General features: G+C 40.9%; 1 protein-coding gene across 5 annotated transcripts in view; it reads right to left on the bottom strand.

Moving 5' to 3' along the window:
- Positions 1 to 340: 340 nt before the first annotated feature.
- axin1 (axin 1) overlaps positions 341 to 11,887 on the bottom strand; it is a 32,186-nt gene continuing 20,639 nt past the window's right edge. For 3 of the 5 annotated variants that reach the window (XM_046834774.1, XM_046834771.1, XM_046834772.1), the window contains exons 3-11: positions 11,628 to 11,768; positions 10,139 to 10,235; positions 7,297 to 7,434; positions 5,943 to 6,415; positions 5,656 to 5,823; positions 5,044 to 5,292; positions 4,623 to 4,730; positions 3,927 to 4,076; positions 341 to 2,824 (exon numbers count right to left, since the gene is read on the bottom strand). In XM_046834774.1, coding sequence (XP_046690730.1) covers positions 2,698 to 2,824; positions 3,927 to 4,076; positions 4,623 to 4,730; positions 5,044 to 5,292; positions 5,656 to 5,823; positions 5,943 to 6,415; positions 7,297 to 7,434; positions 10,139 to 10,235; positions 11,628 to 11,768 — 1,651 coding nt within the window. In that variant the 3' untranslated portion in view covers positions 341 to 2,697. The remainder of the gene's footprint in view (positions 2,825 to 3,926; positions 4,077 to 4,622; positions 4,731 to 5,043; positions 5,293 to 5,655; positions 5,824 to 5,942; positions 6,416 to 7,296; positions 7,435 to 10,138; positions 10,236 to 11,627; positions 11,769 to 11,887) is intronic. The other 2 variants (XM_046834775.1, XM_046834776.1) reach the window with 2 other exon arrangements.

Here is an 11,887-nt window from a genome sequence, read left to right as displayed (position 1 = left end):
AAATAATAATTAGGTCATATCATAAAAAGTAACCAGATGCAATAAATATTTACGCTATACTGCATTTTATACAGAATAGATCATAGGCTGTAAAATATTTCGATGCTGTATGAGCCTCCCACTGCAGAGTGCAATTTTAGAGCAGTGTCGAGACTATACAAACTGTGTACCAAAAGACGACACCTGATCAATGATTGTTCCTGTTTTTAACATTCTCCCAAGTCACAAATTCCCCGAAAAGGCCTACATACTGCCTGACTTCACAACAAAAAACTTCTCATTTCCAGCAGTTTTCAATAGACAGGAATTTAAGGAAAATAAGGCATGATGAAGAAATGTATAGGAGGTTTTATTACATGTCTTTATTGTCCAAAGTACCATAAAATGATAACTGTACAACTCAGCACACTTAAGCAGAACCAGGGCACTAAATATCCAAATCAGGTTGCTGGCTGAAAACACAGAAAATATACATATTTACATATAAAAGGCTTATTCAATGTGTGACAACACTTCAGATGAAAAACAGATTCATGTACAGGAGGAAAAACAAGAAACAAACAAACAATGCTAGAAATAAAAATGGTTCTCGTTGCTGGTATGCATCAGAAAGAGCTGAAAGGATGAGACCGCAGAGCGTGAGCATGCTCATCAAGGCACTCTGTAAATGTACTATATACACAGTTAATCCATCTTAAGCGAGAGGTGCTCACTTTCAGGCTTTTCACAGTAATTATGAACCCTTTTACATGCCCACTGAAAAAGCCCAAGCATGATGACAATTACACTGTAATTACAATGAGTCAGACTTGAAGGGGAGAGAAAAGAAAATGTCAAAGAAAATAGTTCCATAGTAGCGAAGTACCCATTTAGTTCAAGCTAATTAAGGAATAATAGAGTTTTGATGTGAGGAAGAAAAGACAAAAAAAAAAATGTACACAGACAAGGATCCTAAAACGTTCAATAGAACGTTTAACACAGGAAGACGAGATCCTCTTAAGGGAGACCGGGACATTACGCTTGTCTACTTGCAGCACCATTCAGCGTCTGCCTCTTTCCAGTGGCAAACGCTAAAACAAGTGTCATCCCGCGTGTCATCCCAACAAGAATTCCCTAATAATACACAAACTGTTCATCTCATGACACAAAGCTTTTGGAGAAATCAATGAGAACAGGTGGATGAAAATTACAACAAAAAAAATAATTGGACATGGACAACACTTGTTTTTTTTCTACAGTATTCTGTTCTTTGGTGTAATGTGACCAAGTCTAGAATTGTATACTATTATTAATAATAATAATAATAATAATAATAATAATAATAATAATAATTCCTGACAGGCACCAAATTCAGCCATGTGAAGCTAAAAGGCTACAGTTCGTTACTCAATTATCCTTTTGTAATACATTAAGGTAAGTGTAAACATGATCGTTGTATAGGCTAGTGGTAGGTGGTACACAGCAGCGCTCCACACAGCCACACATTCACTTACAGATGCCCTCCCCAGTGATCCTCTGCACTCCAAATATGAAAATATGCAAGCACTTGGACAGCAACTGAGTAAATCCTCCTGTTCTGGTTATGGATATATAGTCTGTATAAAAATAGCTCTTTTACAAATTGCAGATGTGCTATTTTCCATAATGTTCATTATACTCTTAATACATCTAATGCTGACAGACATTTTTCATGGGGCCAGTTTACACACACACATACACTCTCTCTCTTCAGGCTAGATGATGATGATGATGGGAGTGGTGCATATTGTTTTTTTTTTGTTTGTTTTTTTGCATGAGAAGCAGCTGTAGGTAAAACCAATGAATTACTCGCATACAAAGCCAGAGTCTGACACCGCAGCTTCCCTGCTGAACCCTTCAACATAAAGGCATGATCATTCAACAACGCCTTTGCAATAAGCTACCATCCACTCCTCTCTACCATCACAGAGAAAGTGTAGGGCGACCTAGAGCTGCTCTGAGTAAAGAGCGTGCACGTTATCGAGTTTAAAAGGTTAAAAGCACTTAAATCATGGACTGTGATTCCTGGTTTTCTTCCAGCCACCTGCGAGAAAAAGGGCCTTGTGAACTATGAGCATCTCACGCTGGATCTGCCAAAATGTTAAGATCATACCAATAGGTTTATTAATTTTAAATATTTAAATAGTTATAAAAACCTTTTTTTTTGTTGTTTTAAACAGACTGTACACATGGTACCAGTACATATAAAATTACAAGAGATGTTGCATTAGGAAGGATACCTTCCTACTGATATGTCATATCAAAAATATGCAGCTTTAGTAAACATTACTTTGCGAGTCATTTTTTCTAGCCAAACTTTACACTGCTACATTATGTTAGAAATACACCGAAATGGTGAGTGTGTGCTGCCCTCAAGTCCAAAGGCTGCATACCACGGTGACCAGTAGCACAGGGCACCTGTGGGGAACCAGAGAAGGCTCTAATGCAGAGGTAGAAGCCTTTGAGTCAATAGCATACATCCCACAGTGCTCCAACTCTCTCTTTTTCACTCACCCCACAAATCCCATACTTCCTGAGCCCCCATCCGTCCTCCACCCCCACCCTAGCCCACACACACATACGTAGTACCATCTATAAGCACCTCCTCTTAGCTTCCTTCCCTTACTGGCTGCTAAGTAGCACCTCCTTAAAAGCCATGCTATCTTTTCTCCCTGATCTTCAGTCAATCTTCTCCACTTTGCCGATGATCTTCTCCTCAAAGATGGGCAAAATAGCGTCGTCCTCACGTATCTCCTCGAACACCACACCACAGTCAAACTCATCACTCACTTTCTTGAAATAATACCTGTAAAAGGAGGGAATGAACAAGGGTGTAAGAAAATATAGATGCACGAGTGTTGATTCTCAAAAACACAATAACGATAAAAAAAAATAATGAACAATAAAAAATAAACAAACAAAACAACATTCATGCTAGTTGTTTCGGTTTGACTGAAATACGAGCGTAAGGGCACGCCACTAATATTAGCATTGATATCCCAGGTTCCTGGGGGCGCTGCTGTAAAAACGATTATTGGTTTGACTTCCGCCTGAAGTAATAGCATCGCTGACTGAATTGCACTGACGCAATAGGTTTTAGTTTATGTGCAACACACCATGTCTTCACAGAGCTTAATTTGAGCACAGAGGCGCCGAAACATGGTTGGACCTTGTAGTTCCAGTGAAGGAAAATACAAAAGACTTTCTCTGAAATTGTGTGCTTTGAAATGTGTGTCAAAAGATTGAGGAAAGGTCCACATATGGGTGTGATACTTAAGTATCTGTGACCTTTGGCCATTGACTGTTCGACAAATACAGAGGGAAACATTAAATAAAAAATAGTTTTTTTTGTGATTTGCTGAAACAAACAGCTGAAAATGTTATATTTATTTTAGTCCGTTTCTCATTTACGTGTATTTACTGTATACTAGTGAGATTTTAGTGGCTGATTAATTTTGGGTAAATCACAAACTGCTGCATGTAAGCAAAACTCAAGCGATGGCAAATGATAAATGATAAAACCAAAAAAAATGTTTATATAATGCAAGACTAGAGGATGATGAATTATTTTTCAATTCTGATTTGTATATTCATTCCTCTTCAGTAATCACTTTATAATGGTAATGTTTGTGCTGGATACTGAGGCATCTCCAGTGGAATACACTGGTTAATTCACTATGCAGTTTAAGCACATACATGTGCACAAAATTGCACACAATGACTGCACATTTTCTTCCATTTAATTCTGCTTCATACTTCTATATTTCTATTCGCCAGTCATTTTGGACTCAAAAATAAGTGACTCATTCAGCAAAAGCTCTACAGAAAAAAAAAAACTGACAATTACCTTCTGCCTAATTTTGTAATTACTCTTTTTATAGCCACAAAAATAAAGGGTGTAACTTTACCTATAACTCCCTTTCTTGGTAAGTAGTTCCTTGAACTGCCCCAGCGTGACAATCCTTCCTTTGACCGAGGTCCTGTATGGGATGGGCTCACCACAAAAGTAATATGCCACAGTAATGTTCTCACACTGCTGCTTTTTCATTCCCTTGTGTCTGTAGAACAAAGAAAAAGATGAGTGGTGAGTGAAACCTCCTTATTAAAGCATTTAAAGGATCATAAACGTTTTACGCAGATCTTTTTGAGGGAAAAACATCCATCCAAAAGATCTCAGTTTCTTGCTATTTGCAGTAGACAGGCTCTGATGAAATGAACATCTGCATATAACATGACCTCAATACCAATCCCAACTTGAGTCATTTTGGGAAGGAAAAAAAAATAATAAAATAAATAAATAAATACATTTAATACACAATAGCGACTCTTAACTGAGTGATGTTTTCAGCAACAGGTTAAAATACTCAAAAAGATGGTGACTAGCTAGATACACCACACAGCTATAAAACTACATGAGAAGAGAGGGGACATGAACTTGGACAAGCTGGAATATGTAATTCGGACACATGCAGACCAGGCAGGGAAGATAGTCAATATGTTGAAGCAGTGGATGCAGGATGGTGAACACTTTCAGAGTCAATGACAGGAGTGACAATGACACACTAAGAAAGGCATGATGGGGACAATGGGCCAGCGGGACATACTGGGCTTCGGAGAGCTCCGTGTCGGACACGGCGGGCACCACGTTAAGTGTGGGGAAAACAGCAGGCCTGACCGCAGTGCGTCCTCTCTGGATCACCTCCATCACATACCTGAGAAACAACTCCTACATTAGACACACCACCCAATTTACACCTCAAAAGACACGCATGCAGGGGTGCATGCAAGAGAATAATTAAAGGGGGCCTAGCCACTGTGCACAACTAAGTCATGATCCACAGTCCTTTGCCGCTTCGCTTTTCTCAAAATAAAGCTCACAAAACAAAAGATAGCACGCCTAAAATGTTTAAGTTTTTCCTTCTCTGGGTGTAATGTGAACAGAAAATAGGCTTAAAGGAGGAAAAACTGACAGCAGTGAAGAAAAACCTGGTGTTTGCTTTATAAAGCGATAGAAGAGTAGCTCACCTCTGCTTGGTCTGCAGGGTTCCTGACTTTTTCTTTTCCTCCTCAAGTCGTCTGCGGGCCTCTTCCAGCTGTGTAAGGGGGTTGGGTGCTGGGTTCGGGGGCATAGTGGGATCCTGGATGAAGGGGTGCGAGGGCAGGGCATTGTTGCGGAGCTGCGCGCACACCCACGGGTGCACAGCCCCCGGCCGCTCAACTGAGCTCGGCCTGCCTGACTCGTGACCCTGCGCCTTCTTAGAGCCCGTGAGGCTCCTAAAGAACAGATCAGAGAATCAGAAAAGCCTTTTAATGCCACAAAGCTTTCAATGTACTCTTAGAAGAAAGCTTTATAGTACGTTTCTACTTTCTTTTCTCTGGTTTTCTTCCCCCTAGCTCACTTTTATATTACCTTTTTTTGAATCAAGCCTTCATTGAAAACAAAGTAATATAAAAAGTAAAAGTTTTTACATTTACAGTCTCAGTCTACAGCTATCCAGGAGACTTTCATACATTTGGTGTAAGCCAGTTCTACCAAAATGCCACCTCATATGTAACCTAAATAGTGTGTAAAGGCTTAATGATCTACAATCATTTGTTTATCTCTAATATCATGCAAGACCGGCAAGATCTACTCACCCATAGGGACTTTTCTTGTAGCGCCCTGCCTCCTTCTCTCCTTCCATCATCCACTGCAGAATCTTCTGGTTTCTGTCGATATCCTCTGGACCTGTATCTCGCATCTCAAAGTTCCGATTGTCCTCACCTTTCTTGTATGGCCGCTTAGAAAGTGTGGCCCCTTTACTGCTGAAACAAAAGGTACCGAAGATTGATTCATACCCTGCTAACCAACATTATCTTTGACCAGTTTTGCTTTGTGTTCGCCTTGTACAGTCTTTCATATTTACAGGATAGACAGTTCTTACCTGTATCCAACGGGTTCCACAGTGTTGTTGCTATCTGAGTAATTCCTGGTCTTGGAGCCATAATGATGCTGATCTACGTTCCATGGCCTCATGCCCTCTCCCTCAGCGTGGAGTGTGTGATGGGCATGTTTGTGGTGGTAAGCATGCCCCAGATCACCCTTTGGTCCGAGCCTTGCTTGGTGTTTTCCTGGACCAGCGGGCAATGGTGCAATATGCCCAGGCATCTTAGTTGCAGGAAGGCCATCAGGTGAGCGAGACTTCGGCGACTGGCACCCAGGCGTCTTCATGACGCGCTGCACGTGCTCATCCAGGATGCTCTCAGGGTTCTCTTCGTGTGCGTCACGCAGTGGCTGCACACTGTATGCTGTATCTGAGTAGCGTGCTGTGTAGTGCTGCACATGCACAGCAGGGGGCATCCTGTGGCTAGCCAGAGATGGCGCTGTGGACACATCTGCATCATCTCCTTCTTCCTCCTGCAGGGTTAACCAACACATTTTTGACGATGACACTTGTACACCTCGGAATCACTTTGCATTCATCGCTTTGAATAATGGGTCCGAACATAATTTTAAATAGAAAAGCCATCGATTCTTAAGTAAACAGATTAAACTTGAGTTTTGATCCCCTGAGCACAGGCCCAAAGTAAGGCCTCATACAGGGAAGGATCGAGTGGGGATATTTACAGAAATTTGATTGCAACTCAGAAAAGCATAGAAAATAAATCCCAGGTAAAATAAATGTTATTTTAGTTAACATCAAAAGTCTGCGTAACATGTTACTAATTCCTAGAAATGTCAAAACCAAATTACTGCTTGTTGTATTCCACTGATTGGGGAAAACCTTGAAATGAGCTCAACTCTTCTTTTCTTCGAACCGTGCTAATCTCAGAGGAAGGCAGCGACTGGTAAGAATATCAATTAAAAGACAATGAAATTCCTACTTCAAGCTCTTAATAACTGAGAACTACTGGTCCGTGACAGCAGTGCGGCTTACAGGCGGCCAAACTACGCAAATTATCTGTCTTGAGAATTAACACTTGGCTTTGTGTGGGGAAAAAGATGCCGATTTGTGGCGAGCGCTGCATTGTTTCACGCCACAGCTCACATCAAACAAAGTCATTACTCAGACCCAGACTAGCGCACTTCTCAGGCAGCACAGGTGTTTCACCTGACACTGAAGACAAAGAGACAACAGAAATGAATAGGTATGTCTGATAAGCCTATGCATGATGCATCCTGCTGCAGACTTAGTTCCTTGAGCGTAGCTTTCATATAAAGAAAAAGGATTTACACATCAAATATTAGCCTCACAGCAGAGAGTTTTTCCCCCCCTCCCATTTTGGAAGCAGACTCACCAGCCGCACCCTCTTGAGACGCTCTTCTAGTTTCTCCTGGGCCTCGCGCTCCCTTAAGACCGCCTCAAGTCGACTAATGAGTTCTGCTGCAAACTTTTCAGGCTCCACGTGGATATCCTTTGGCATCCGGTTTGTGCGCTGCACAAAAAACATGACCAGTATTAAGTCACAATAATTAACATTGCATAACAAGACTGTCAAAAAAAAAGGGAAAAGAGGAATGCTGATAGGTTCACCCAGGGCACGTGCATGAGTGCCCTACTTGATCTTGGCTAGAGGTAGATCAACACAAAAGAGAGTTGTTACATACTTAAAGAAAGACTACATGGCCAAAAGTTTAAAGACTCCTGACCATAGAACTTTAGTTCCCACTTTTAATTTATTGATTTTTTTTTCCCGACCAATCTTTCCAACCATAGTCTATAAAGATCAAGAGTGGAAATGTTTTGATTTGTCTACCCTTCCCAGTCAACATAAGCGCACACAGTTACCTCAAACAACTTCTACACAAGCCATACACTCATCCAGCTCTTGTGTGTATTCCAAGAACCAGATCAACTTGTTTGGAATGATCTCAATGACAAAATCTGTTATGAGTCATCGCTAATCTGTAAAGCAACGTACAAAGAAAGGGCTGCTACACAGGTTCTATGTTTGTTGTATACATGTTGGTTTTACTAAAAAACAGCTTGATGTGTTTAAATTTAAAAAGATCTACACAGTACAGTTTGCTTTTCTGTGTCCGGTTTTCTTTCTGTGGATACGATGGAATGGAACACAATGAGAAATTAATTTAGGGGGAAAAAGACAGTGCTTGGCCAGAATCCCATTAAAATTGATTACAGGGTCAAATCTGAGTTGGGCTCTTTATTTTAGCTCTCTTTGTTCCATGTCTTAAATCACTATAGATGCATCAGTCTCATTCCCGCCCCATATGGCTACATGCCCAGTGAAGCAGCAGTATCCGTCAAGCCTTGACAAGATGTTGTGGCTACTGACTGAGCTTCACTGCTGCAGACCACCCTTCAAGAATAAAAGAATTGCTCCGCTCCCCTCGTGTTCAGACAAAGCATGCTAAATCGGCTGAAGAACAGAAGTTACTCAACTCAGAGCAACACAAGGACATGCACTGCTCTAGAATATAACAGTATTTAAAAAAACGGATAAAGAAAAGAAATGTATGCTAGACTATTTACTGTAAACTAAAAAATTTGACATGGGCCATTTACTACTGCAAATTCCAAAAAGCTGCTGGAAGATACTTCAAGCTCAAAAACAATAAGTCTGTCATCTTATCGAAAAATAATTGCAGACGCCACAAAAGCAATGACCCTTAGCTTGCATTTTTCATATCAAACGCCTCTAAAGCGTCAGTCAGGACGTGCCACAACAAAGGCTTTTAGATCTTACAAGGTTACAGAAAGCTCTGGTTTGCTGAACATTCACTCGTGTTTGTACGACAGTCAAAAGTCAAAACATGCCTAGTCAGAGAGCTAGTTAAGCGAATGAATTAATAAAGATGAATAAATGTATGTGTCAAATATGAGTCATGTGAGAAACCTGTACAATTTCCTGTGAATTTAAATCTTTGTCCTACAAACTCCGTATTAGACCACCTGTATTGAAAATAAATAAATAAATAAAACACAAATGACTGAAGCTCATCGGGCGCAACAGTTCAATGTTGCACTCAGCTAAAGGATTTGCGTAAATTCCTAAAATTGGAAATCCAAGAACAGAGAATCTCCTGCTATATGAGAGGTGAATAATTGTTCAGCTTGCAAAAGGGTTGGCAGTCTTTTGCTCAATTTCATCAGTGTTTCCACATACCGATCCACATTCCAGATTCTGAATAGACTGTCTGTCATCCACGTATCCCAATTAATCCGCGGCGGTATTCGGAGCAAGAACTGAACACGTAGTTATGGCATTGGGGTATGACCGTCACTAAGCAGTGCGTTATGTTTAAGTATGAAAATGTAAATGAAAAGTCGGGGGTTTCCTGTGGTTCTTGCGGTTGTCCGGAATATTTCTGCATGCTGTCGTGTGGGAGACTCAAACACTGTTCCAGCATGACAATGCAGGTGTACACGAAGTGAGCTCTATGAATTCATGGTTTGAGAAGTTTGCAGTGGAAAAAAATCGAGTGTCGAGTGCACAAAGTCACATAGCAAGTGGAAAACCTTACCAGAAAAGTGGAGCTTTTTATAACCTCAAACACAGACAGGAATACATTTGGAATGGGATGTTCACAAACTTCATTAAAGAAATGAAAAGCACAATTTTACAAACCTCAATCTAATTTTTATTACACTGTACTCCCCATTGTCTGGCCTTTACTGATTTAGCAGAAGACAACATTGGAGCTCATTCTTCATTCTTACAGCATATGTACATATTCGGTTACAAGCTGAGATGTACTGCAAATGTCTCCTTGATGAGAGAAAATGCAGGTTAGCTTCATCTCAGAGGCTCCAATTAAGTTGAAGTCAGTGCAATAGGGAAGCCCAGAGCAGACATCGCCGGAGAGAGCATCAAGTATGTTTCAGACAGCACTCATGCGCATTGCACACATTCTCTACAACCCCCCCTCGTTCTCTCTCTCCCTCAACCATTCGCCAGCACATGATCAAAGCCCCCCCCCAGACACCGCTGTGCATCTTAAGAATGCACATTCATTTCAGGGGAGGCAGGGAGAAGATGGAAAGGAGAATGTCAAGAAGAGAAAAAAAGGAGGAAAAAAAAAAAAAAAACACAGATGATGGGCATAGAGGCAGAGCAAAAAGTAAAATGGCTGCAATGTGTTGGAGAGTGAACAAGGTCTTGTTTGAAGGGTACTTACAGGAATATGAGGTAGTGGCACTCGCCCATTAGCTTTGGCACTTTCGTGCATCTCGCGTCGAGACTGTTTACGGTATCTATAGGGAGGAACTCCATCGCTAATGGAAGACAAACATGAGTTTTTGAATTAATCTATAAAATATTTATAAGAAACATGGCAGTGTAGAGACAGAAATACAGTAAGTTTAATATGGCAACACTTCACCGCATCTAGAATTGGTACCTCGTAAATAAATGCGCATAATATAAAGCGATTGACAGTAAAAAAAACACCTGACCATACTTTCAAATATAAAGTGTGAAAGCAAAGCTAGTTGTTCACACATTTAACATATGCTAAGAAGACATTCTAATTCAACAGGCATGCACAAAGCAGAGTCAGAATTTTTTTTTTCCCCAGTTGTGTTGCAGACTGTGAGTGCACGCCTGTCTGAATTGTGAACGCAGCAGCCTGCCTGTCCTAATGCTGAGTGGAGGTGGAACCCTCTGTGCCATGGCCCTGGGGAGGCTTTTATCCCCCTGAGTACACCTTGTCCCGCTGTGCCTCCGCACCTCTACATTCTCTAATCTAACCCACTTCAGACACACGGTTCTTTGCTGCTTCACTGCCTTTCATGTTTCTTTTAACATGGTTCCTGGTGCTATCTCTGAACTTATCACATTCCCCATGTCTATGCTGTTTTTTTGCTGGCTGCGTTTCCATGTCCTGGCTCAACTCCATAAATGAAAACATACCTTCTGCTTTAGATGGAAGAAATCAGGAGTGCTAAACGATAGCATATGTTTTGCAATGAGAAGCCATAAATAAAAGAGAGGGCAGTGGGTTATGGAAAACTAGCTGACTGGGTATAGATTCAAAAAACAACAAAAAAAAAAACCTATAGTGATAACGGAAAAAAAAAAAATAATCGCTGTGTTTTTTTCCCCCCCCAATACACTGCCAGACGGCTGCCTCAAACACAAATATAATCCAGTTATGGAATTTGCATGTGGTAAACATCTGTGTAAAGACAGATGGATATGAAAAAGATTGATGTGATTTTGTTGTCTGTACTTTTACAAATCTCCAAAGGATCCATACAATGTAGGGGAGAGACCCTATAAATCCAGGAAGGATAATTTAAAGGAAGACAAAGTCAATGCCTTCCAATTATAGACCATGAAAGCGCAGTTGCAGTTCAATTGTAAGCCCTATAATTAGCATAAGTAATAATATTTGGAGGCTTTTCCTAGGGCGAGTAATGAGTAGATGTGGGGTATCTCAGAGGAAGCCAAGTTCATTCTAGAGATTCCACTCAGAGATCGGTTACTTGGGAAATCCACTACAGTGATGAAAGTGTGGTAGCTTTGTGTCACTACTACTGACATCGCTCTGAGATGAAGGGAACCCCGGATTACCTGCCAAACAGTGCAAACAGTGCAAACAGGCTAACAGGCTAACGTCTACATTGTGATCTCGTACTTGTGGAAAAGACTGTGTGTATACTTACACACTGCTGTCTGTTAGGGAGAGGGTATCTGCGTCACTGGACATGCTCTGTTGCTCGCTGTCATTGGCACTTGTGGCGGGTGCCAGCGCGTAGCCGGTGTTGACGTAGTAAGGGTTGAATGGTTCCCTCCATGGACCATGTCTACAAGATACAACAGAAAGATGATTAGTTTTTAGAAAAGCGTATAATTTTATGCACACAAAGCAATTTCAGGTCAAGGTAGAAAGAATATTTATGAGCAATTCATCAATTCTGAAAAG

This window comes from Silurus meridionalis, chromosome 22 (genome assembly GCF_014805685.1).
Source record: "Silurus meridionalis isolate SWU-2019-XX chromosome 22, ASM1480568v1, whole genome shotgun sequence".
NCBI classification, from domain to species: domain Eukaryota; kingdom Metazoa; phylum Chordata; class Actinopteri; order Siluriformes; family Siluridae; genus Silurus; species Silurus meridionalis.
Note: the sequence above shows the minus strand (reverse complement) of the source record. Positions and strands in the feature narration are given on the sequence as shown.